General features: G+C 39.0%; 1 protein-coding gene across 11 annotated transcripts in view; it reads left to right on the top strand.

Annotated features, from left to right (window-relative positions):
• Positions 1 to 27,172, top strand: part of ank3b (ankyrin 3b) — a 96,866-nt gene that overhangs the window by 43,682 nt on the left and 26,012 nt on the right. For 6 of the 11 annotated variants that reach the window (XM_013908983.1, XM_013908982.1, XM_013908976.1 and 3 more), the window contains exons 25-39: positions 1,008 to 1,043; positions 5,144 to 5,267; positions 10,276 to 10,378; positions 11,987 to 12,031; positions 12,936 to 13,042; positions 14,865 to 14,897; positions 16,427 to 16,651; positions 22,025 to 22,179; positions 22,778 to 22,989; positions 23,143 to 23,350; positions 24,071 to 24,167; positions 24,259 to 24,487; positions 25,019 to 25,144; positions 26,283 to 26,405; positions 26,906 to 26,932. In XM_013908983.1, the coding sequence (XP_013764437.1) occupies positions 1,008 to 1,043; positions 5,144 to 5,267; positions 10,276 to 10,378; positions 11,987 to 12,031; positions 12,936 to 13,042; positions 14,865 to 14,897; positions 16,427 to 16,651; positions 22,025 to 22,179; positions 22,778 to 22,989; positions 23,143 to 23,350; positions 24,071 to 24,167; positions 24,259 to 24,487; positions 25,019 to 25,144; positions 26,283 to 26,405; positions 26,906 to 26,932 (1,850 nt within the window). The remainder of the gene's footprint in view (positions 1 to 1,007; positions 1,044 to 5,143; positions 5,268 to 10,275; positions 10,379 to 11,986; positions 12,032 to 12,935; positions 13,043 to 14,864; positions 14,898 to 16,426; positions 16,652 to 22,024; positions 22,180 to 22,777; positions 22,990 to 23,142; positions 23,351 to 24,070; positions 24,168 to 24,258; positions 24,488 to 25,018; positions 25,145 to 26,282; positions 26,406 to 26,905; positions 26,933 to 27,172) is intronic. The other 5 variants (XM_013908985.1, XM_005725843.1, XM_013908978.1 and 2 more) reach the window with 4 other exon arrangements.

Below are 27,172 nucleotides of genomic sequence, written 5' to 3'. Positions count from 1 at the left end.
AGATGAGATGGCAACTGATAAAAACGAAGGCTGGAGTAATGTGATCATACACAAATCTCGCCTCCGCCTTCTAGCTTTTTGAAATAGGATGTGACAAGTAAAGTGTGGCTCTGACTTGAGATTGACAAGTCATTACCCAGTGAGCATACCCTAGTTAATCCTCCTCTTAATAATGACCATAATTTACATAATGAACTACATCTTTCATTTACTTTGTCCCAAAAACTAGCGAATTAGTTTATTACATAATACCGAGGTCCAAAGTAAGGGAGCTAAGGGCAATTTTCCTGTTTAGTTTTTGCAGACACGTTCCTGCTAACCATGTGATACTAAATTTTCTGCCATTTTTGATGTGTAATACTCCTGGTGACAGTGTAAGTTAGTGTGAGACCAGTCTGAAACCACTGGTTGTGAGAGGAAAAAAATGTGCATTTCCTGAACGGATGCCAAAAACCTTGTTGGGATTGCTTTGGTTGCTTGCAGATTGCCAAGGTTGCCCATAGATTATTTGGAGGACACCAACTTCTCTGCAAACACTCAGCTACTCTTCAAGTGGTAGTGAAACTCCACAAGCAAAAAATGGAGACCGTCAAGTTTTACTACAAAGTGTATGCAGATGAGTTGGCATCTTCCGTGCAAACTACAGACGACTTTGGCAATATACTAGAAATGAAAGCAATCGCAGGAACATTGTCATTGCGCCAGTCTTTGAGACTGATTTCACCTAGCTACAACCAGGAACCCCAGGATCCCCTTGCCAACCAGTCTGGAAATGCACATGTTTTTAGGACGGACAAGTTTTGAGAAAGGTGCACATGACGTTACACAGCAAACCTCTGCAGACTTGTATAACCAAAAGTGTTTTTTTCAAGGAAAAGAGTCATCCCCCTACTGGTCATGAAATAGTTTCCTCTTTTGAGAGCTGGAAGCTAGGTCCATCTTTTGTACTGTGTGTTTCCAAATGTAGACAGAAATGGTCAAATGTGATTCTGCTTGTGTTTAAACAGAAATGGATGTTGGAAATATCTGCATCAGCTATTCCTGTAAGTCAAACGAAAGTGATCTTGTTGTAACTAACTCTAATACCCAGCGTGAACTGGCACAGCTGAACTGATGCAACTAAACACTGTGTGTGATTTTGTTGGTATTAAAAAAAAAAAAAAGATTTCATACATATGTGCATGACTTGCCTTCACGCTGACTTTGTGCAGTGCTTGTTTTGATTGTAGAGCTTCAGCAGTGTGTCCGTGTTTAATTTTTGATCTAAAAATATAACGAGGGCAACTCAATGCGCACAAATACACACTCTCTAGCTCGCATACCAGTGGAGGAATGGTGTTTAACATCTCCAGTAACACACTCAATCCATGATCTAAATCAGGAGACCCCTGTGCAATTTGTAAACTTTGCCTTCGTGAGAGATTTTCCAGACCAGTAAAGTCAGTTAAAGTTGGTTAAAGGATTTAAAGGGTAAAACATACACACGGCATGTCGGTATTCAGTTTATTACCAATAACCAATGTAGTGACTGATTTTAATGTCTTTTTTCCATCTTTGGCCCTTTATTCCTGTCTGAAGTTTTGCCGATTCACATTGTAAATATAGCTAAATATAGCAACCTGTCATTTAAGGAGGACAACCTGTTCATTTATGTAATAGAACTGATTAATAGGCTGCAAATAAGAACCTTCTTTCAGACATGGGCTGCCCAACAATGCTTTTGTTATCACTGTATTCAGGGGATGGCATTCTGTCATTGTGATGAGTCACTTGCATTATTGATCTCCTCCCAGTTTCACTCAAATGTTCCCAGAACAGTAACAGAAAGAGTCAGTGTTTCCGAGTTTTTAGGTACTAAAACTCATGAGATCAGAGTTTCCTTTACAGCTGTTTTCTTTATAGTACCTTTGAGAATTTGAGAAGGCTATGACAAGTAATTATGGGAAGCCATCCAAGCAGTCTTTAGTAAACTTTAGAAAAAAAAGACTCAAACTTTTACCAAACTGCAGGTTATAAATCGCCCCTGAAGTGAGCTACAAGTGTGTGTGCAGCTCTCATGCTTTGGAGAAGCTTGCAAACAGAATGTGGCTTTCTAGTACTTCTATATATGTAATAAGTATGTAATAAACTCAAAAGAAAACTTACATAAACAGCTGGAACCAACAAACAAGAAGTAGCTTTTCAGCCGTTTTTAAATATTCTTGTTTTGTTTTTAAAATTGGGTAGTCTTGTTAGGTGGTTACCATAAAGTTGTTATCAACTTTTCAATATGGGTGAAAGCCACTATGTGAAAGGTGTTTTTGTGGTTTCGGAAAGTTCTGTGTGCGCCTCCGGCACGTTCACTAACCCTCGATATTTAATTATCTGGGGGCTTCAAGTTTTTAATACAGCCTTAGATAGAAAGTGTTTGGACATGTGGCACATAAATGGTCAGCATGAACAGATTTGCTTCTTGGCTTTAAAATGCATTACAAAAACTTGATGCTTTTCTTAATAGCCAAGGGCCCTAAAGTTTGAAAACAGTCTCTAGTGATTTTCCAAAGTCAGATTCTGTTTACTGCCTAAATGTTACCTCAAATGAACCCTTCCACATCTATTACGGGCAGAAAATGCAAATTTGAAATTGAATTAATTTGGAGGTTCAAGAATCAGGCGTTGGTGTATCAGTGGGCCGGTATTATTGGCCAGCATTAGCTATTTACCAGTCTTTCTGTACCAACATTTAAACTAGCTGATAAATGAACATTTAAAAAGTAAAGACTGGAGAAACACTCTTCAATTAATTTACATATAACAGAGCAATACCTGTTTATGTTTTGTAGCTGAATAAAAAAAGGGCTGATATATCAGAATACTGGCTTTTACAAAATGATATGATAAAATCTGTGTCAGTATTGATCTTAAAAATCCATCAGGCTCTAGCCAGAACATTGACTGTCAGCCTTGTGGATAATATAACACTTACAAAAAAAGACAGGAAGGTTGGAGGTAAAATAAAAAAGATAATGTTTTTAAAACAGTAGACTGTCCTTTTGAAAACTAACAGTGCAGTCCATAGAAGTGCAAACAGGCATATCAGCAGAATACTGTAGAATATCAGCAGGGATAATGTAGAAAGAAAACATGTTCATGAAAATAACATGTTGAATTGCAACTACTGCAGATACACTGAGTATTGGTTTTGTTGACTAGAATCTAAAAAAGTGTGTTTACAAGTGAAGAATTTGCATTATCCACATTATCCATGACAATGTACAACATCGGTTTGTTGCACAGATAAATACATGCCTGTATTTCCCTCGTGTCTCTAGATGCTTCGGTGTCAGTGCCAACCGGTATAATCTGCATTGCTTCATCCTTTGTTTTCATGTGGGTTGTGGCAGAAGTCACATTGTTAGAATCTTAAGCTAAATTTGGCGAAGGTTGCTTTTAGTCACCAAAGCTCACTCTGCCCATACTGCAGTCTAGAACCTCTGCATTATTATCAGCACATTTTGCTGGACTTGGAATGGCTTTTCAATTTTCTACCAAGCTGCAAGTTCCAGTTCTTTATTAGATATTTGCATAATATCTGATTCAGGAAAGACGTGGCAAAGTTACAACTTTCTGACATGCAAAGCAGCTGAATGAGTGAGGTCATTTGTGACTGACACCAAAGAATTTACATGGAGAAGCAAGAGAGATAAAAGGGGGGGGGGCAGACAGAGTCAGCAGTGCTTTGGAAATTAAAGAGACATACAATATGATATGTAAACAAACCAGTGCACAAATAGAAATCACAAGATTGAGAACTGGAAGTTAAGGAAAACAGAGTTTGTACATTTCACTCTATGTGTACATCCAGTTTCAGTGTTAGACGGCTAAGTCTAAGTCACACACCCACTTACTATTTCTGTCCTGCAGTGAGCTCTAGGTGTCTGTTCGGAAACTCACACACACACACACTCACACACACACACACACTGGATAATCCTGGAGTGGGTAGGCGGGAGAAAGCCGATCTGTTTGTGTGAGTGCCGGGCTGTGAAAGAAAGATAGACAGTGTGTGCAGGAGAGAGCGACAGAGAGCTAAAGGGAGGTTGCAAGTCGAGGAAAAGTTAGTTCAGGGCAAAATCCTCCAAACTGGACTTGTGGCTGAATGAAGTGCTTTAAAGCAGGAGGTGAGTTTGTGGCTAACTGAGGAGGGGGTTTCTGCTCATGTTGAAGCTGAAATGAGAAGGGTTCCCGGAGAATGGGTTGGAATGTGGCCAGATGGGGTCTGTAAAATGTTTGTGAATATGTGTGTGTGCAAGAAAGAGAGAGAAAGTTTAGGGGGAGGGGTGCTGTACCAGCAGGGGGTGAGGGGACACGAGAAGGAGAGGGGGGGTCTCTGTTGCTTTGTGGTTGTTGGAATGCCTTCCTTTTCTTTCCCCTCATTTTTCCGCCTGCATGCACTTGCTCTCCTCCCCTCGCTTTTTTAACTCTGCAGTCACAGGTTCATCAGTAGGATAGGAACTACTGTACCTCTGAGGGGAATAGCATGCTCCTACCTGTTTTCTTGCGACACCTGTAACGTATGTTTCTAACCACTTCTTTGCAACATACTTGCAATGATGTCCTGGGGCTCGGCTGTAGAGAAAGCATTTTCTTCTTGTGGTCAGTTAAACCTGCTGAAAAACTTACCTTTATTTTGATATAAAAGTTAGTTTTGTAGGCCCTGATAGTGGAATTATTTGCTGTTTCCAAGCTTCACTTGTTACTGTTAACCATTTTTTTGTCACCAGGAGACAGAGACAAAAAGCTTTCAGTGACAGCAGGACTTTTGTTTGTGTTTGTTGAACCAAACCTGGACTGGAAAACAGCCTGTAGGCAGAAGCTGCATTGATCTGTCTAAAAGAGCCAGTGTGTGTGTGTGTGTGTGTGTGTGTGTGTATGTGTGTGCATTTGTGTTTTGGTCTGCATGAATGATAAAAAACAAGGCCAACTGACTGGGCAGCACAGATTTGTGTTAAAGATCTAACTTGCTAAAAGAAACCCAGAAAGCAGTTATTGATTGAAGAGACTGTGACCTTAAAGTTTTGGCATTACCTTCTGCAGACGAGAGTAAAAATGTATGCAGAACCTTTTTTGTAAAGTTAACGCTCTCTGTGTTTTAAACCACCAGGTGACGATGCGATGACGGGGGACACGGACAAATATATGGCCCCCCAGGATCTGCGGGAACTGGGCGACGACTCACTCCCTCAGGACGGCTACATGGGCTTCAGCATTGGGGCACGATCTCAGAGGTAACATGCTATAACATGCAGCAATTTGCGTTTGTGCTGTGTCTGTTCCTAGCTTTTGTATGTTTTCTACATGTGGCATTGTAACATCAGTTGTTATGACATACATAACATTGCAGCCGCCATAAAGACTGTGAGAAATGTGGAGGTTTACAAAAATATAAAATTTCCATGGCTAAAAAAAATTACCACGGTTGTAGTTTTGTTTCAGCATTTTCCCAGAAGCAGTATTTATAGATCCACGACTCTTATAGATCCAGGCATAGCTTCTGGGTGAAGACAACTATCTTAAACGTGCAATCTTGCTAAAGGCCAGCAAGGTGCAACTCTTCTGTTTGTAAAAAGATTAAGAAACTGACCTTAATTCTGACTTAAATTATGACCTCACTAAACCTTTTCATGATGATTTTATGGTCTCATCTGGAAGTTTAGGTCTATTAACTTGGTGATGGTGGCATTTAGAATAAAATAGATGATAAAGGGTGTAGCTATGTTGCGATTTATTTAGACAAGTCACTGTGTCAGGCAGAATCACCTTTGTCTCTTTATACAGCCTAATATCTGACATGGGAACAGACAAATAGTAAAGTATTTGCAAAAGAATGAAGGTTTAAAGACTTGTGAAGAAAGCGATTACCAACCTAACCGACTTAGCCCCTTGATTAGCCCTTTATTGATTTAAACAGAGCTTCCTTGCAAGCAGTCAGGTGGCTGCAAGCTATCACTACGTCACCAATCTTCTCATACCACATATTTTACAAAGATCTGCAGATAACGTGTGCTGTGGAACTTTTTCAGCAAAGACCTAAAAGAAAAAACATGGGCGTAGCACAGGTCAAATGGTTGTAAAATAAAACCTCTAAAGTACAAAACAAGAAACTGCTCTTTCAAACGAGTTTATGGATTTTTATGGAAAAATAGTTGGGCAGATGCTTGTCTTCATTTGTGGTCATCTATTCTTTTGTAGTGCATTTTATTTTTATTGAATGGGTCTTTTTCAGACACAGTTACTGCTTGACTAGATACTGCAGTGTTAATCAGAACAGAGTTCATGAACTACTTTTAACAGCACAAGAAATCTTGTGATACCTCATGATCTAAAAATACAGTTTGCACACAGAAAATGGATAAACTCACAGAGCTGCAGGTTTTTAAGTTGAAATGATCTTGTTTGTATGTCAGAAGATTTTAAATAACAATGTAGATTTCGATTATTCTGATCCCTACATGTCACACACACAAACACACCCAGAGGTTACAGTTTGCACCCTGCAGCTGCTGAACTTTATGCTTGTATGAAAATATTGACACTTGTGCAACTGGCTGAAGAGGGAGGGGTTATTGAATATCTGAAGCGTGACACACATGCACGCTGAGCCACAGGAAATTAGAAGCACGTTCGATTGCATGGCCTTGAGTGCTGGGTTAGATCAACACACACTGTTTGAGGGGTGATGTCTGTGCGTGCGTGTGTGTGCGTGTTTGACCAATCTAGCTTAGAGATAGTTTAACAAACTGGTTTCTCATGCAGTAATTGGTTCAAATAACTTCCAGTGCAGTCCATCTAGAAGATAATAAATTTTAATAAAAATGTTATAAAAATAAAAAGGTTTTAGAAAGTGCCTTCCAGGTTTTCCTCATAATATTATTAACAGCAGAACATGAGTATCCTGCATAATTTATGATACTAGAGGTTGATGTAATACAAATTCTGATCCCCAATTTCAACTTAGCAATCTTTTTTTGTTAGAAAGAATAGAATAAAATAGCCTTCTATTGTCATTTTACATGTACAATGAAAATAGTGGAAGTTTGTTGTAAGAATAGATCAGATTTAAAGTCTTATTCAATGTGATGAGATGGAGAATTATCATCTGTGTGCAGTTCATCTCAGCTCTAGAATGTTTGGAGTTTTACAAACATCTGATTTGGTTCCATGGCCTGAAACACGGGCTATTTGGTTTCAGTCTTTTTGTTCTCCCCCTTTTTTTATAGCTACAACAGATAAAACTCAAATAAAACTAAGTGCTTCATACCCGCAGAGCAACAAAAAGCAGGCAAACCATAGCTAACTGATGAGAATGGTGGTGCATTTAGCAGCTATCGAGGCACATGTTTCTCCTCAGAGATTAAGGGTCATTCAGATCTCAGAGCTGGAATACTCTAACACCTCCCTATTTGCAACTCCTCCCTCATGCACAAAGTTTCAGGCAGCTGGTTAGGCAGTCAGCCATTTGTCATCATTGTACCAGCCTGCATCTGTGCTCTGGCTTCTCGTCTTTCTGTCCACTCCTCTGTTTGTTCATGATGTTCTATTCTCTCCTCATGTCCGTTGTTAACGTTAGTCCGAAAGTCAGGTAAGACTCAAGGCATGACGAGGCCTCGCTATACCTCCCCCATCTCACCCCTTCCCCACTCCCTTAAACCCCAGTTGCTATCAGTATCATGACTCTGTGGTTCAGTGTAATGCATATTGACCATATTTGTTTAACACATTTGACTACTAACGCAATGATCTTGACCAGTTTTGTTAACTCTGTGGCACTGTGTGTTTGCTGTGGTTCACCTGTGTGATCTCTGTCTGATTTCTTACTTTCAGTTGAAAAGCGCTCAGCTGGCTATAGAGAATAGTGGTGTTTATTTTTATGTTTGACTGTATCTTGGTCTTTGTGGGTTTTCCACAAAGGTGGAGCTTTGCATAATTTTGATTTCTCCATCAAGCTTCCAGGGACCTGAACTGATATCTGTAGGCAATGAGGATGCTATTGCCTTCATCAGTTTAGGCTCAAATAGTTTATCCCTGAATACTTTCAGAGAATATATACTGAACACTCAGTAATAAAGATATCAAATGTGATTTCATGTGGATAAGTAGTTCCAAAATCAAATCGCAATGTGAAATTGCAATGTTATTGTGGAAGAAACAAATCCATGCCAAGTGACATTTTTGTCATCTCATAACATTGCAAGCATAGTCTGTAAAAGAAAAATCCTTTTGTTGTATCGAGGTCTGTCTAAAGCCAGCATTCACGTCCATTTTTCCGACCTCAGTAAACACTTTCCTGCTGATTTTATGGGCTCAGCTGCAAGTTTCAAGCCTGCTGCATAACATATAAAAGTATTATCATAGCACTATGACCATTATCAGAATGAGAGAAGGAGGATTATCTGTCATCTAAAGATATATTAACACGCTGTTAATCAATTCTGTGTCATAGTTAGATCTCCCCTTAAATCCCCTTCGCCCCTGGCTTATCAGGTCCAATTTTAAACCATCAACCTGGCGAAGGTGAAAAAAATGATTCTTGCAGATCTCTGGGATATCACCTCTGTGGTTGATGTCACAGAGACACAGCTGAAAAAGCTGAAAAACAAACAAACCAAAATAAATCAATCCCTGCAAACAGGTTGAGTAGCACTTTATTACTATAGTAACTATAGTTGTTATAGTTATTTTCCCTGATTTCCAAAGCTGTGACAGCATAAATTTGGTCAGTTGCAGTGATAGTCCCAGAGCAACATTAATGAGAAATTGCTAGAAGTAGAATTACTTGTAAAAGTATTCAAATTTTAAGTTGGAGCTGTACAAATGAATTTAATGTTATTTAGATTGTTGTTTGGACAGGACAAGTGAACCTCTTTCAGTACTGAATAGCTTCACAACACAAGTCTGACTTTAACTACGGGCTGTAACAGAAGTCAGATATCGTCCAGTCTTTTTTTAGATCATATCTTTGGCTTTTTATAGAAAATCAAGATTGCTAATTATGCCCTCATTAAGATCATTAAACATTTTTGTTCTGCAGTTTCCTTTACTTTAACTAGTACACAGTTTCATGCAATATACACTTATCTCGGCGATTGTGGCTCAAGAGTTGGCAGTTCGTCTTGTAACCGGAAGGTTGCCGGTTCGAGCCCCGGCTCGGACGTTGTGTCCTTGGGCAAGACACTTCACCTACCGCCTACTGGTGATGGCCAGAGGGGTCGATGGCGCAATATGGCAGCCTCGCCTCTGTCAGTCTGCCCCAGGGCAGCTGTGGCTACAACTGTAGCTTGCCTCCACCAGTGTGTGAATGTGAGAGTGAATGAATAGTGGAATTGTAAAGCGCTATATAAATGCAATCCATTATTAACATCCCCCCGAAATTATTCCACCAATTTGAAATAAAACTTTTTTTTTTCTTCTTCAGGAATAATATATGTTGAGGACATAACTTTTGATTCCTGGAGACAGTAATCAATTGAATGGAATGAATGGAAAAAGGACTCCTAGCTATAAATGTAAAATCTTTGGATAATTGTATGAAAAAATAAATCTGTTGCAGCCACATCTGCTCTTGGTTTCCACAGCCTTGTGATTTTAGCACTTAGAGTTGTGCTGTAGAGCACTTCCTGCCATTGATAGTTAATTGGTTCACAATAGTTTACTTGCATAAAGCTAATGGCACTGATGTAATTGCTGTTGGGATGTTGCAGGCAAACATTCGTCATGTCATCGCTCAGGAATGCTTTTTATTTGCCTCATAAAGGTTTGTCTCAAAGCTCCCATCACAAACAACATTACAGCCTGCACAAGCTGACAGATGTATACAAAGACATGAGGAGTCTAAATAGTGCCAGCTGATTATCAACAAAGTTGTCATTATTATGGGTAAATACCAGCACTGTACACTGATCGCCCCAGGAGTACAATCTCATCTGCATCTGAAATTTTTTATTTCGATTTTTAATCACTTCAGCGAAATTACACATCAGTCATTTCTCTCAGCTTTTAATCTGTTTTCTTGTGGTTGTTGTTGTCTCTGGTGCCATACAGTCAGGTTCCTGGAAGCTGCATGCATTTAATGTGTTTGTGTTTGTTTTTTTTGTTTTGTTTTTTCTGTTCACTTTCATACCCCTTTACCCTCTGCCCCCCCCTCCCACCACCACCTCCTCCTCCTCCTCTTCCTCACCTCCCCTTTCCATCACTGTGACTGTTGTCTTGGTAATCTACTACGACAACCACACCAAGCCTTCGTTCCTTCAGTTCTGATAGGTCCAACATGCTGAACCGGAGCTCGTTTACACGGGACAGCATGATGATAGAGGAGATACTGGCGCCGAGTAAGGAGATGGTACGTACACTGACTGGACCTTCGGGTCTTAAAAGTGGACTTATTATGCTTTTTCTTATTTCCTGTCACATGAATCATGTTACAATGTTTAATCTCTAACATAACCAGGGCCAACGTGTCAAATACTGAGGTCAGTGTATTTACAAATAATCCAGACTGCTCTAAACTCTGTTTCACAAAGTCCCTAATATGGACATCACACATAAAAGTCACATCCAGCTGCTGTTCAAATCTTCTGTTTGCAAGGAGCAGCCAATCACAAGAAAGTTGGCTTAAAGGAGGGGTGATGGGCTCTGAATCAGCTAGTTTCAGATTTTGGATGAAGTGAGAGGCTGCTCGTATAATAAGGATTATTATGAATTGCAAATCATGCAAAGCTACTCTAGTGGGAGCAAAAAATCAGTTTGAAGCTGCTCGTGCTATGCTTCATACCTCTTGCTGGCTGCTCCCTTAGTTTAATTCTCTCAGCCGGTAATCCGCTGGTCATTAACTTTACAAGTGACACACTTCTGTCTCCAAATGTACCAAGGTGTCTTGGTGCTGTGCCAGAGGCTATGCAATACACCAATCCTCTTACACTTGTGTTGCCACTGACATAAAGACGATCAATCAAGTTACAATTTACTGAAAGAGGAAATGAGATTAGTGCTACCTGCTGCTATCTAAGAGGGATTATTGTGATGTCCCACTTACTTGAAAGATGCAAGAAAATAGCATTTAAGGTTAAGAAGAAGAAGAAGTTCAAGTAAAACTTGTTCATAGAATACCCATGAGTTCAATGACAGCACGGATGAAGGTTAGGCTTGCCTGTGAAGTGACAGGTAAAGTCTTTCTTGCATAAGCAGTGGCAAATGTGCATCTCTGTTTCTTAAAATGTAAAATTGGCACCAAACATGACTCTTTGAACTACTTGGTTTGCTATCCACAAAAAAGCTGAAACATGCTGAAAACTGCTAAACAGTTTTGCTTTTTTCTTTTCTTTTCTTTGGGAATTACTTCAGCCAGAACATGGTACAAAATCTTTATATGTCAGCTAGCTATCGTGTTGCTATTGCATAATTTAATTCTGCATTGAATCTGCGTAGAGCCTCTAATGTAGCTGACACAACAGGCCTACGCCTTTTCCATCATGTATAATATCAGTGGAGGTTATCTATCCTCCTCCAGTCGATTTAAAAATCCCACTGAACACCACTCAACCTCTTCAAACCTTTATTTTTTTAGTTAATGCTTGTCTGTAACACAACTGACCATTTTACTAGATTTACACAAAAAAACAGATAATTTTATTAGATAAAAAGAATTTGGACTTTTGTTTGAAACTCTGAGTGGTTCTTTTATATTTGATTGCTTTTGCAAGCTGAAGGGGCATTTGGACCCAGAACTGGATAATATGGTTTAACTCTGAATTAAAAACTTTGCTCCTTTGCACAAAGAGTGGTCAAAAACTCTGTAAGGTCTATTAACTGAAATTTTTAAAAAAAACCTACATCTGAGACTATCTGCAAATTTATGACACTGGGACATATGATTGTGTAACTGGAGAGTAAAGATGTACTAGTTATTGAATAATTGAATAACCACTTGTTTCCTCTAACGCTCCTCCAGATGCTTCGTAAGGAAAAGTCTTTCATTGTAGAGCAACACAATAAGGTAGATGTAGAAGTCATTATGCACTCTTCGTGTCAGTGGGTTTCCTCATGTTGGTATCATTTAGTTGTGTAAAGCATTGTTAACTTTTCTTTTTTTATATCACTTATTTCATCAGTTGGATTCAGTTGTTACCGTACTGCGTGTATTTACAGTGTTTTAGTAGAGTAGCCTCCCTGTTTTTACTTATCCATGTGCCTTCGATAAGTAAAACCAAACTTTGTGTTTTTGTCACTCCCCGTTTTTCTGTAGCAATTTGGAGATTAATATAATACTCCAAGTATTTTTCCTCATTGAATGTGAGCGAGTTTTCAGAAGTAATCTAAAATCTTAGCTTTAATTTTCTGTTTGAAGCATGGCCTTCAACTTGACATGTCATATTGGTGCACATCTGGAATATAAATAGTGAATCTGAATCTTTCAAGAGCGTCCTCAGACGGATGACACAACGGGCCTGGTGTCAGTGCATCTGTCTGTCTGTAAACATTTTTAGTCGCTTGTTTTCTGCCATCTGATGTCTGTTTTTTCTTTTGATCCTTAATGTGGTGATTTTTCATTTGCATTTTACTCCGAGCTTCGTTTTGAATGTCGTCAAGATGTTTTTGACAGCTTGTGTTCTAATGAAATGTAGCATCTCCTGATTTTTTTTTTTACGCTAAGCGACATCTGCTGCTGTCTTTCTCGTGAAGAAATTATTTTATGACTCATTCATAAATTTGCAAGAAATATCTACAAAACTAGTGATCCCCGTCTAAACTTTGACATTAAATAAGGAATATTGAAAAATCTGTAGCCTCCACACTATTAGCTTTGCATGTGCAAAAGCAAGTCTTTACATTAAAAGGAGAAGTTAGCTTAGATTTTCACACACTCGTGAATTGCACTGACTCTGTTGTCTTCTCCACAGCATTTGGCAGCGGCTAAGGACTTTGACAGCGACTCTCTGAGGAGGTACAGCTGGACTGCAGATGCACTGGATAATGTCAACCTAGTGTCCTCACCAATACACTCCGGGTAAGCATGTTTGAAAATGTAAATGGATAAGAACAGGAGGAAAGAGTGGGGGGAGTAAAAAGGGAAAATATCTACTCTTCTGTCTGACTTAATCACAAAGATGGAGTGAAAAAGTGGAAGGAGAGGAAGGAAAACGGCTTACCAGTTTTATACCCTTTAGAGGAAAGGATGAAGTGACTGTCATCGTCTCCTTCTGCTTATTATGTGTTTTCTGTTTGTTCTTCTTGCTGAGTCTCATTTTCTTTCCCTCTGACAAGGCAGCTCATACATGCAGCATTTTTTTCTTCACCCTTTTTAAGTCTTTAAAGCTAATACTTCGAGGATTTCTGTAATTTAAAAAAAAATCAAACATTAATAACAAACAGGTGTAACTAGAAACTGCTGTTAAAAAGAAACTTTTAGTCACAACAAAGTAAAGCTGGAAAGTTGGCTCCTCCTCACCTTGATTTGAAGGTCACATAACTCATTGTCTCTCGCAGCAGCTGTAACAGGTAATCTTGACCTCTTGGTTAATTGCCCATTAAGGGACTCGTTTGAAAGTTACGTACGCTGCCCGGCCAAAAAAAATTATAGTTGCATTAATTTTTTATCAAAACTTCGCCTTGTTTATGTGAAAATCAGACCACTGCGTAAAGCACATCCCAAGTTTCTAAGGTTAAGGCCTGGACTAAACCACTCTTTTACAATTTGTTATCTTAGAATATGCCATCAGAGAAGAAACAATGCACTGTTTAAAAAATGTGGTCATTCAGTATATACAGGTATTCAGCTGACCTCATTTCTGGGGTATATAACATATATTAAACCAGATATCACCAACTAAAGCAACCCTAGATTATAACACAGCAAGCACAAGGCATGATGGGTATATCGCTTCATCAACTACTCCTGGTGCCTGAGGCCCCCATCACTCTGGAGCAGGGTAAACTGGACTCATCCTGTCCACATTTACCACATAGATTTATTTACAGAGTCCAGTCTTTATACTCCTTATCAAACTGAAGCCTTCAATTCTGATTAGCCTCACTGATAGGACTGCAGTTTGTTTGACTCTTCTGAAACATGTCTTACAATGTGTTTGTAAGAGAAATGAGAAGCTACTCACTGCATCACTTAGAGATAATTAACCTGTTTCCAATCTAAACATATTATGGAAGACTCTTACGTATTTGCTTGGTTAAACGCAGGTGGTGAGTGTTTTTGGCCAGGCAGTGTATAGCTTCATCAGGCATTACTTTTTCTCTACTTGTCTTTAATGGATAAACTGTTAAGTTAGGATTACTTAAATTCTATCTGTTACTTAAGTAAAGGAAGATAAAGCTATATTTTAAACAAAGTTTTATTTGACATGTTTGGTAATGGTGGAAATTTGCCTTTCAAGGGTAGATTTAGAGAAGAAGACTGGGGGGGGAAATGAAGCCACTGCCAGCAGCTGGTTATCTTTAGATTAGTGCAAAGATGGGAGAGAGGGAACCTGCTACACTGGCTCTGTCCAGTGGAAAATCCACCTACAGGCAGCTCTAAAGCTTGATTATCAACATGTTATATCACCTATGTTAAAGCCGTATAAAGACAAAAATACAGTTCTTTTGCCTGTGTGATGTAATTGGCTGCTGGCTGTTTAACGAATAAAGAAGACAATCTCCTCATTCTAATCTCCACAAAACAGCAATTAAGACTATTTCCCATTTCCCACAGTTTTCCCTCAAATTCTTCCTATAACTTGGGGTTCATTAATAATGATCTTCTCAGCTGTATTTCCGATTACAAAGCTCTGTGGTTGACCTGTCACTCCTGCGTTGCTTTGTCGTCCATCCTGCAGTTTTTCCTCTCCGCTCCCGCAGTACGACAGCAGGTGATTGACTGTGATTGGTTGCCTTCTTTTTATCACCACCACTACCTTTTTTTATTTTATTTTATTTCCCGATGACATTGCACCTTCCCTTTTATATTCACTCATAACATCTGTGTTTGCTGTTCTCACCCTGTGTTGTTACAGACTTGACGTAAAGTGTTTCGGACTGTTATCCCTGTATTTATTCCTTCCTGTTTGTTAGGAGAAAATCTTTGAGTTTCTAACTGATCTGAAAGAGTCTGTGTTGCCAGATCTGACCGAATGTGACTTTTAAATTTAATGTTGCTGACATATGCTTTAGCCATGTGTTATGGTTTTTGCATTCTCCAGCAGCAAGCCTCTACTGTCTTGACAATCACAGGATTAGCTTTAAATAGTCAGTAAAAACATGGCAGATATGTCATTCTAGATCAAAATGTTAAAACTGAAACTCAGTAAAAGCATCAGTTTGGTTTATAATGTGACAGTGAACCCAGCTCAGTATTTTATTCTTGGACTCTGCTAGAATAGTTTTGCATGAATCTTACGCTGGCTCTCTGTCTCTCCCTCTCCATTTAAGCATTCTCTCTTTGATTGGCTGCCAATTGTTAGCAGGGGATTTTAACAGCAGGTGGGCGGGGCTTTATTCACATACACGCCCCTCTTTATGGCGTCATGCAGGGCCAAGAGTAGAAAAAACTGACTGAAACGTTTCTTGAAACTTTGGCTATGTTTAATATGAGTATAGATGACAGTTGGAGTGTATGTATGACAGAAAATAAGGAAGCACATAACAGATCCCCTTCAAGCATATTTTTAAAGCAACAATTCATGTGTTGTTTGTTAAATAACATAAAAGCTAACATCACATTTTAGCTACAGTATTGCATGGTGTGCGTCTCTGTGTGTGAGTTATAAGTTCCTTGATTGAGTTAAATGAGCTGCACACAGAGGTACACTACCTTCTAATGTGGGTAAAAAGGCAAGACACACTGGAGGTTCCTGTGTTGGTGTCCTGGCTGTCGAATTTATATATCATTACAAAAAAAACCCCAATAAAACATTTAATCTGACATCCTATGGAATCGACTAGTTTTTACATAATTCAAAAACATTCACTTTCTGTAAATGGATTTACCAAATTTGCGACATCTACACGCCAAAGCTGTTTTTGTTCTTATTTTATTTTTTCAACTTCAGTCATAGCCAGCACAGAAACCTCTGTACATTTTTGTTTTTTCTTCTTTGTTCACCTCTCTTTCTCCCTTTTACTCACACTTACTTTGTCAGTGTTTTGAAGATCACAGCATGGGACCTCAACTAAAGCTCCTCTCTGGTCATCAGTACAGCTGATAAACCAACATTTGTTTTTCTTCTTATTCCATTTCTTTTCTTTGCCCTTTACTTGCCCTCTCTGGTTATCTCTTTTTCTCTTCACTTTGTTTTATCTCTTATCTTTGCACACTCCGTTTCCCTTCTTCTCTCTCTCCTGTCACTCTACGTCTCTCCCCCTCTTTTTCCGGCTCTTCCTACTTTTTACTTTCCGTCAGGTTCCTGGTCAGCTTCATGGTCGACGCCAGGGGTGGTTCCATGAGAGGAAGCCGTCACAACGGCATGAGAATCATCATCCCGCCCAGAAAGTGCACAGCACCCACCCGGATCACGTGTCGACTGGTGAAGAGGCACAAATTGGCGTCGCCTCCCCCGATGGTGGAAGGAGAAGGCCTGGCCAGCAGACTTGTTGAGGTCGGTCCCGCAGGAGCGCAGTTCCTTGGGTAAGACCTTCTTTTTAAACATCGCTGAGATTGTTTTTGCTGTTGCTTAACGGCTTATTTTTGTGCACCTTTGTTCTGTCTCTTGACATTTCCTTCCTTCTGCTTCTTGCCATTGCCATTTCCAGCCACCTGCGTTTATATTGGAAAGTGTGAATGTGTGTATGTGCATGTTAGGGGTAATATTTGCAGTACAAGTCTTATTGTTGTAGTCTGCTCACCCCCAAGTAAGCAGTGTTTCCCCTTTGGCAAAGTAAAGGCAACATTAGTAATGACTGCAACATGTTTAAGAGTAAATATTGTAATTTAAATATGTAGCCATAATTTGGTTTTAATGTATAGCTGTATTGCATGTGAGGAGTTTTTTAAATTCAGCAGTTACAGTTTTAGTATGATTTTTAAAAAATGACTGCCTGTTTGATAAAGATGGCTAACAGCTGTGTATCTTGGTCCAAACTGCAAGACAACTCAAATATTCTGAAAGAATACTGCTGAATATGATGGGATTTCAATAGAGCATATATCAAGATATTTGTTTAGGATGACGCCAAACGCACAAATAGGATCACAAGTTGGAGTTCATAAAACCAGACACAAGGCACAGAACATGGCTCTCCCCGAACTGTATTACCACCTTAACATCAAGGAATATGATTGAGAGCGCTTTAGGCGAGTGTATAGCTGTGCAATTTTGGGTTGCTCCACATAATCAGCATGGGAAAAACTGAAAATTATTATTATTTCTTAATTGCTCCAAAACGGTGGTCTTATGCTGGTTTAAAGTCAACATGTAGCGTTAAGCCATGCAGCATTAAAAGATGATTAACTCGTTAGAAGCGCTTCTCAAAATCACACGGAAGAGATGGAAGTAATAAGTTCAAAACTAAATGTTTGGAAGTTCAACAAAGAATTGAATCCATTTGATTTATGGCAGTCGAAGCTTTGTTTGCATGATGTGTTTCCCAGTTGTTATAACAGCCACAAAATGGCACCAAAGTGCAGGGAAATAACAGCTGTGTATCTGGGTCCCAACTGAGTAGGCTTTCCATAAACCTGATGCTCTACACAAGTTAATTAGACAGATGTAAAATGAAAACGGGCATTACATTGATTAAAGTCTGGGGGGCCTTGTGGTTAGTCCACAGAATCAGTGACGAACACACAATTACACCACTGGACTTATGATTTTTCTAGCAGAATTGTTTGCCAAACCAGTCCTCTACAGCCCGGTTCAAGTTTTAACAGTGCAACCTCTTCTTGCAATTTGTATTATCTCAGAAACTTTATCAATAATTTAAAAAATAGTAAACTTAGCAACTGTTTTTAAACACTTTTAAACCAGTTGAGGATATATATAAACGAATCCTTATGGTGCACATGGCAGTACTGAGTCAATAATAGCTTGGCCACACTAGTGTTAAAACCTGCGGTTGCCTGGTGATGATTTTCTTTTTCGGCCTGACTCGTTTGCAGTAGGGGACTGAACTCAGCTGGTTGCCAATTCTGGTCATATTTTATACACATGTGAAAATTGGGGGCACTTGTTTTTTTATTTTGCAGTTAATTTATAATTCTGCAACTGTGTAACTATTTGTGGAGACATTTCAGGATTTTTGTTGTAGATCTCTGAATGTAAGCATTCGATGTGAATTTCTATGTATGTAGACGGCAACAGATTTGCAACGAAAGGCAACAGATTTGAAATTTGCTTTGGTTTTTCACAGTTAATTATTGCGTTATCCTAAACAGAATGCATGTGCAGTGATTGCCAGCTTGACCTCATTCGATTGCAAACCGATGGCAGGCTGGCTACACTTTATTGCCATTTTATTGCTGTCTTGATGCACCAATGTGGCTTTGAAGACAGTAACTAACTAGGTCCATGTCTTTGAAGCAACAATCTCGAAGGCAACAAGTTCATTTCGCACTCTCACAGTAATTTTGGTTGTACTGCGGTCTGCAACAACTTGTGTAATATGGTTTAAGAGGCTGAAATGTTTAATTTCCATGTATTATAAAACAGAAAGTAGCAGCATTTGTTCCCATTGAGAAGCTGTCGCCAGGAATTCGTTGCTATTTTTGCTTGAAAAATTTCTAATTATTGCCCCATCTGCTACTCATATTACTGCATAACTCATGAGATATGGTTAAAATAAAGAAATCTGTGATGTACAGGCAACAAATATTGCCTCTGTCGCTTGTTGCCATTACTGATGCCACTAATTGTACCTGTAACAATAAATAAGATGTTGTTACTGATAAAAGAGCTTATTACTGATACGGAAATAGAAGTCGGTGGTGTGTGTGTGTGTGTGTGTTTTTACTGACTTTGCGAGTGTGTGTTTTGTGTGTATGTGTGTTTCATTATTTTGCGGACACAGTAAACTACATCTCCCCAGAAAGCTGCCAGCCCTTAATGAAGGCGAGAGCCTGGTTTGTCCCGTGCTACAGCTGGGACCCAGAGGAACTAGATTTATTGGGTAGGAACCAAACATGGCACCCCTTTCCCTCCTCCCTGCTCCCCTTTCTCCTGTATTTCCCACCTCCCCAAAGGAAACAACATGACCGAGGCTGATTCATGCTGATGGTTTATTTTACCCATCTCTGTTGACTTTGATTTGATAGGTTACAGCATCAGTATGGGTGCCATGTAGTTTTGGGAAGAAATAATCAATATAGTTGGAAGATGGGTCAACCAGCAGCTGATTTGTAATAGCCTCAATGACTTAACAGGCAGAAATTAGTTTTTGCATACAAATTCTTCCTAAAACTACACAGTTTAACTGTGAACTCCATTACAGTTAATTTTCTGCCACTTTCATTTATATATCATTGTATTTTTTTTTTAATTTCAGAAGCTCTCAGTGGGCCTCTGACGTCACTGAATGTAAAGGTTTTGATTGGCTGTTTGGACTGGACTGCGCTTGTTGGGCATGAGCCTTTTTTTCCCTGAAGCCAAGCATCATTCTGCTTCTCATGACTACTGTTATCAGTTTTATGTCATCTCACGATAATTTTATATAATTAATGTCAAAAGCTCTCGGTAGAAAGTGTTATACTGATGACATTTTTATGTGAGCAGGGTTAAGATCCTAAAGCGGTGCCTCAACATTCAATTTTGACTCTGTATGTCCAACAGTACATTTGAATTAAGCTCAATGAACAAATGAAGCCAAACGAAGACCCAACCAGACTTTCAGGATTAGTTAAAGGGCCTGATCAAAGAATTACTTCAACCATGGGGGAACTAAATCCAGTTTAATGCACAGTTGTGTGCTGTACATGTTTTGTGTCTTCAAAAATTAATCAGGTGTCTTATCTAGACTTAAATCCAAGTGTGACATTTGAAGCTTTATATGCAAGTAAAAAAGGACAAATTTGAGCTGCCAAAACAAAAAACAGTGAGCTCGGCAGCATAAAAAGGCCTTAACATCCAGAGAAGACAAGTTTTGTGGATGATCACAGGATCCTTTCTATGGTTAAGAAAAAAAACCCTTTTCAACATCCACTGAGGTAGGCAGACATGGAAGGTAATCTACCATAAAAAGAAAGACTTTACCAAAGAAAATACACCAGAAAGTGCAAATTATTCATCAGCCCTAAAAAGGGAAATGAAGAATGGTCATAATGAAAAGCATACAAACCTAGTGAAGGAGCTGTATTGCATGGTTTCAGGGACAGTATCCAATAGCAGTGGATCAATAGTATCCACTTGTATCAAGTCAACTTTACTATGTAGAAAAACTCTTTCTTCCGATGACCATGATAGCCAGCAGTAACCTTGCATGTTTTGTCTTTTATGGCACAAGAAACAAAGCATGCAAAGTTTCCCTAGAAGTGCCAACAGCTTTGAACCCAGGACTTTCTTGCTGTGACACCATCATACTCCTAGTTTTTATTAGTATTTTGTGTTTATTTTATTGCTTTTTTGGTGCTTTTATCAGCACAGAATTATAGAGCTTTATGAACGTAAAATTGAAGCCACGCACAGTAGTTAAAGCACATGATTTCACCTTTACAAAAGTTTCTTTTTCTCAAAATTGAAGCAGTCCTGTTAGTTTTCTGGGACAGGTGACTTATCGTACCTACAGTGCGCTGAGGTGCGACTGCAATAATTGCTCCTTGTGTCTTTCAACTAGCTCAGTTTGTCTCTAATGCTGGCTCAAATTTATGAAAGTGAATTCTTTCTTCTTTGATTGAGAAAACAGGTCATTCAAAAAAAAAACTTTTTTATTTCATTTTTAATGTATATACTTACTCAGACAGCTTCACTTTAAACTTACTCTTCAGTTCTACTGCCTACTCTGAGAGTAGTGCATATTCATGTGTCTCTCTTGTGTTGCTATCATGCCTTGTTTAAGTAAGGGCTGTGCAGCTTTCTCCTCCCTCCCCTCATTACATCATGACATCATCTGTCTCATCAAGTCATGCAAATTCACTCTGAACGTCCCATCGACCCTGCAGCATGGCCGCCGCAGTGATTATGACGCTTCACTCTCATCAGCAGAACCACATTTCATTCACACCTGTATGTTATTAAAATCAGTGTCTCCACACTTTGTACTTTGTGTAAATTTGGTAATACTTTTTATTTGAATACCATGAATACCGTAGTATCTTCTTAAAGAGTTGTCATTTGAAAACTCTGTCATCATTTGTCGTTCAGGTTTAGATTTAAATTAATCTAGCACAAACTTCCCTCACCATTCTTATAAGAGAGGACTACACTGTCTGCTCTCCCAGCTGCTCCGATAAAGGCCCTCATTTTAAAAAAATGTGGAACGTCTTTCCTGAGGGCTTGTGTCATTTGATTCATGAATGACTTTGAGCATAAAAAAGAACTTTGCCTAAGTAGGTTCTAAGAATCACATTTGTAACATAAGCATCTGAAATCAGTGATTATAATCAGCAATCTAAATGAATGTGCAATTTCTCCACAAACAGGTGTTGGTTAAGGAATGGAAAAGCAGACTGAAGCCAGGCATCTTGTGTTATTTTATGGATCAAATCGTGAATTGACAAAAAACAAACATGAAAGAGTTTGGACAGAAGCAGAGATGTATAAAGTTCAGAACACTTATGTGCCTTGAACTGCAATGGCCCTACATGATTTTTAAGAAACCCCTTTACATCAAGTTAGAGAAAATTTGCTCATCAGCCTTACATTTCAAGTTACTACTGAAATGTGTGGTTTTTGTGTTTACTTTAGATTTTTACTATGACTTTACTATCAGTCCATTTTAGAAAAGAGGCCCCAGCTCCTAAAGACAAATGGTAGAGTGGTATCTTTCGTTTTGGCTTACATACTTACTTGTCATGCCAGTCAGTCAAAGTCAAAGTCAAACAATGATATTTCCTCGACATATACCTTACCAGGCCTGTGATAGTGGAGATCCCTCATTTTGGCTCGATGCGGGGCCAGGAGAGAGAGCTGATCCTGCTGCGCAGTGAGAATGGAGAAACCTGGAAGGAGCATCTGTACGACTGCAAGACTGACGACCTCAATCAGCTCCTCAATGGCATGGACGAAGGTGAAAAAAGTGTTCTAACTTTGTTTTGCTATGCTAGCATCTGCAGCACTAAACACCTAAACCACAAGTACTTCAGTTTCTGTTTTAGAGCAAGCTGTGGTAAAAGTTAGCGCATTAATGAGCAAACACTGAAATAAACTGAAGCAACACCCTGATGATAACTGGCTCAAGCTGATTGGAGCGCGTGTAAAATATGTATGACAAACATGTTGATTTCTGTGCTGAATAATGAGATACTTGGCTTAATTTGGAGGAAATCCAAAAATAATTCACATGGAGTAAATGACCTGATTAAATTGCATAGAAATCAGATAAAACATCAAACGAGCTTGATCACAGACTACTACTAGTACAGCGAACATACATTGGCAAATATTTCAAGATTTTAAGATCATTCTGGGATTTAATCTGAAAAATGCCTGTAAGTGTTTGTAAGTCTGTAAGTGCACATTTTTGTGATTACAGAATGTGATACTGAGGGACTGCGCTTGTGTTTGTAGACAGTGAAATAACTAAAGATTTTAAAGTTTACTCCATGAGGTCGTTTTTTCCCTTTTTCCCCCATTTCATGTATTTGATTTTTTTTCATTCCCTGTAGAACTGGACAGTCCCAACGAGCTGGAGAGGAAGAGAATCTGCCGCATTATCACCAAGGATTTCCCGCAATACTTTGCAGTAGTGTCTCGTATCAGACAAGAGACGCACCAGATGGGACCAGAGGGCGGGACTCTGTGCAGTCGCAGCGTCCCATTGGTTCAGGCTTCCTTTCCAGAGGGAGCACTAACCAAGAAAATCAAGGTTGGATTGCAGGTGAGTTTGAGAGATGTAAGCATTTGCTGTTTCAGTTTAACTGCAAGAGTTTATGATGCATAGACAAAATCACACATAGTACTATATATGTACAGTAAGGCTACAAAAATAAAACAACAAAACCCTCCTTCCCTGTTGGCTCTGCTATCCCAGGCTCAGCCGGTACCTGATGAGGCCGTGAAGAAAATCCTTGGTAATCGAGCAACCTTCAGCCCCATTGTTACTGTGGAGCCAAGAAGAAGGAAGTTCCATAAACCAATCACCATGACAATCCCAGTCCCGCCCCTCTCAGGGGAGGGGCTTACAAATGGCTACAAAGGAGACTATACTCCCTCCCTGCGCCTTCTCTGTAGCATCACAGGTATATGTGTTTTTTAGATGCCAAGAGAAGAAATATTTGAAAGTAACAACATTTGGGCCAGTCAGCATTTCTCCTGAAATAATGTTTCTTTATTGTTAATCGTGTCTTTGTTGTTTGAATTAGATATTTCCATTTAGAAACATTGTAGAACAGGACATTGCTTCATTACTTTACATTCTTGTCGATTAAAATTAGTGTAATAATTCTGGTCTGTGACCTGTTTTAAGTAAGTAAGGCCCATTCCTTCCTTCCTTACTACTTTTAACATGAAAATGCTACACAATGCTTAAACTTGGTGACAACCACCCTTTTAAATTCTGACCTAACTAGCAAAGCCACTTGTGCTAACTGTAACTCTGAAATATCTCAGCCATGAACAACCCGTGGTAGATGTTTTGTCGGTGGCTGCTAGAGCAAACAAGACTCTCCGATCTGATATTTGTAATATTAGATATGCAAATGTACTGTATATTTGTAATATAAGTGCAATGTAAAACTCACAGTGAGAATGAACATTTCTGTGAAATGTTAAACTTTTGAGATCAACATCATATTTCACATTTTTCTAACAAAAAGTGAATGAATAGCATTTAGGTAATTATCCAGTACTTTAATAACATTTGCATCTTACATGTCTTAAAGCATGTCAAGTTGAAAGTGGAATAGACATAAAGAAGAGCCTGATTTTTCCTAAACTTTATCTGGATAATTATCTGCCAGGTGGTACATCACCAGCACAGTGGGAAGACATCACAGGCACAACTCCTCTCACCTTTGTGAATGACTGCGTCTCCTTCACCACTAATGTTTCTGCCAGGTGAGATCAATTTTTCAAGTCATACGTTTATATTTATGCATATATTAATCTCTGTCTTAAACACTGATCACTTTACTTGCTTCTTGTGCAGGTTCTGGTTAGCAGACTGCCACCAGATACCAGAGACGGTGGGCCTGGCCACACAGCTCTACAGGGAGCTGATCTGTGTGCCCTACATGGCCAAGTTTGTGGTGTTTGCTAAGATGAATGACTCAGTGGAGTCCAGCCTGAGGTGCTTCTGTATGACGGATGACAAGGTGGATAAAACCCTGGAGCAGCAGGAGAACTTTGAGGAGGTGGCCAGAAGCAAAGACATAGAGGTATGAGGGTTAAGTGAAGTAAATACAACTGATGTTACTTTTACTTTCATTATTCCCCAAGTCCTATCAAGTATAACTCGTAGTACAGTTTAATCTATTATGGAATATTTTGTCATCTGTAAATTTATACTTTTTGGAACGTATCAATGATTATGATGAAAGCATTATAATTATTCTGTGAGGTTATTATAATGCTCTGGATCTACACACATGTCTAGAGCATTAGGAAAATTAGAAAGAAAATGGAAAATGCTGCTGAGGGTGGTGATAAGGACAACATAATCGAATAAAGTTAAGAAATGAAGGAATTTAATAGTTTGATCAACTGGAAGAAAATAAGATTTATTTTGCACTCCTTAGTTAACTAAAATAAATGTATATTTATTGCTGCATTAGGTTTTTGAAACGTCTGACAGCGTGCAATCAGTTTCAGTGCTAAACACTTTATCACAGAAACATTTCTTTATCTCTATTCTTGTAAATTTGTTTTATATTTTTATGTTAACTATGAATGCTGTTTGTTTTATTCAGGTTCTGGAGGGCCGGCCGATATATGTGGATTGTTATGGGAACTTGGCTCCCCTGACCAAAGCTGGTCAGCAGTTAGTTCTTAACTTCTACGCCTTCAAGGAGAACCGTCTGCCTTTCTGCGTCAAGGTACCTTAACATGTGCTCCAGCACCACCAGCACCTTGTGGCTAGGCTAGAATACAATGTTGGCTTAGTGCAGTCCAAATACAGGGTAAAAGCTGCAGTAATGGTTAAGTTAGTTCTATTGTTGTTTACTGCCTTTACTGCTCTTATTCATATTCAAAACCCAGTTCCTATTCTCTGGCTAAAGTCGTTAAATTAATCATTCTTCTTGTGTCATTTTGCACATCATTAATGTTAAAACTACACTTCTGTGTTAATTATTTTACCACATCACTGTAACAAAAATGAACAGTACTAAAGCAGAAAAGTGTGACTATTTTTTATGTTACACTCAATTTCTTAGCATCTTTCCTCCATCTGATGTAACATGGTTTCAATCGGTGGTGTAGATGAAGCAGGTGGACAGGTGAACAAAGGTGATGCGACCATGATAAGGTGGAGATAAAGGTCACATGAATGAATGAGTTGAAAGCAGAATGACAGATGAGCACTGAGATTTAAAGGGCACAAACTGAGGCGGATTGGCTCATAAAAAGCAGATGTAAAAATAAAAATCTTTTTTTACTGAATTTATGAATAAGCTTTCATGAGTTTGGTTAAAATTTCTTGAGTGTTGGCATATCCATTAGACTTCCAGGGGTCAATCCTGGAAGGCTACTGGTGAACCTTTTTTCCTCTTATAAAAGCACCATAACAGATGAGAATTTGGTCAGGTGGAAGTATATTGACCAAATGTTGATTACATATAAAGTCTATGGACAGATGCAAATCAAGGAAAATTCACATGAATTTGCACCAGTTGACACAAAAAGAGATTCCCCCACAGACCATGGACCATCCCGATCCCCATTTCTACTCCTCCTCCCATTGGATGTGAACATTTTGTGTATTTAATTACGTGTTTTTGTGAAAATAAAATGATAAGATTCCTTTATAAGGTGTTCTAGGTGCATACAAGGTAAAAATGGGCAATTTTGGCCTGTTTGTAGATAGTTTCTAGGCATAAAGGCAAATAAAGTATATACCACTATTACCCTAGTGCTGATAAAAAAAATGTATATATATTTATATTAAAGTAAATCTGCAGTAACTACCACATTGTAAAAGTAAGGAGTTCAAAAAGAACCATTTTCTCACTGTAGGTCAGAGATCCCAGTCAAGAGCCGTGTGGTCGTCTCACTTTCCTGAAAGAATGTAAGATCATGAAAGGCCTTCCACAAACTGCCGTGTGCAACCTGAACATCACGCTTCCCGCAGTGAAAAAGGTAAGGTAGCATACACCCACCATTCTCTGTTGTCACATCCATAACCATTTTCATGGTTAGGGTAGTTTCAGCACCGGATAGATGAAAGACAGAAAGACTTTGGCCAAATTGCCGCCACTGTGTCTTTTATCTGTTTAAAGCTTCTCTCTGTGTATATCGGTTACATCTACAGTGGATTCTTGTCATTGGCTGTTTCATTTTGTTCCTACTCGCCTTTTGATTTGGATGCTTTTTGGCTGAGGGCTTGTGTGCAATGGTTTTTAGTTATCAGGCTGGCTTTTCGTGGCTTCATTTTGCTGCTGAATGTTGGCGCTTTATGCTCTTTTTTTTTTTTTTTTGGTCTGTTTTTATTTTTTGGGTTTTTGCTTTTTCCTTTGCTTAAGTGGCTCTCTTCTGAGTTGGAGCTTCTGTCAATCACTCCTTTTTCACCCCCTGTTTCTTTTCCCCCTGCTTTCCATTATGTTACTCCCCCTGTTCCTGCAATGCATCTTGGGAACCAGGAAACGGAGTCAGATGCCGAGGATGAGGTAAACCACACCCTCCCCACCCTGTGCTGTCCTCTGCGCTAGACCTATAGTGGCCCTGCTCTGCTCTCATAGCCTTATTTTTTCCGCTTCTATAAGGGCATTACAGGCTTCTTCAAAGCAACTTTTAGCTGCTCAGTTTTGCATGATATATGATAGAAATGAAAAACTACTTGTCTTGTGTCCACTCCTTATCCCTTGCGTTCTATAGTATGTGATACAAATGGCTCTAGAGTTTACTTG

This window comes from Pundamilia nyererei, unplaced genomic scaffold (genome assembly GCF_000239375.1).
Source record: "Pundamilia nyererei isolate P.nyererei 1_Seehausen unplaced genomic scaffold, PunNye1.0 scaffold00017, whole genome shotgun sequence".
NCBI lineage: Eukaryota > Metazoa > Chordata > Actinopteri > Cichliformes > Cichlidae > Pundamilia > Pundamilia nyererei.
This window is presented reverse-complemented; position numbering and strand designations above follow the sequence as displayed.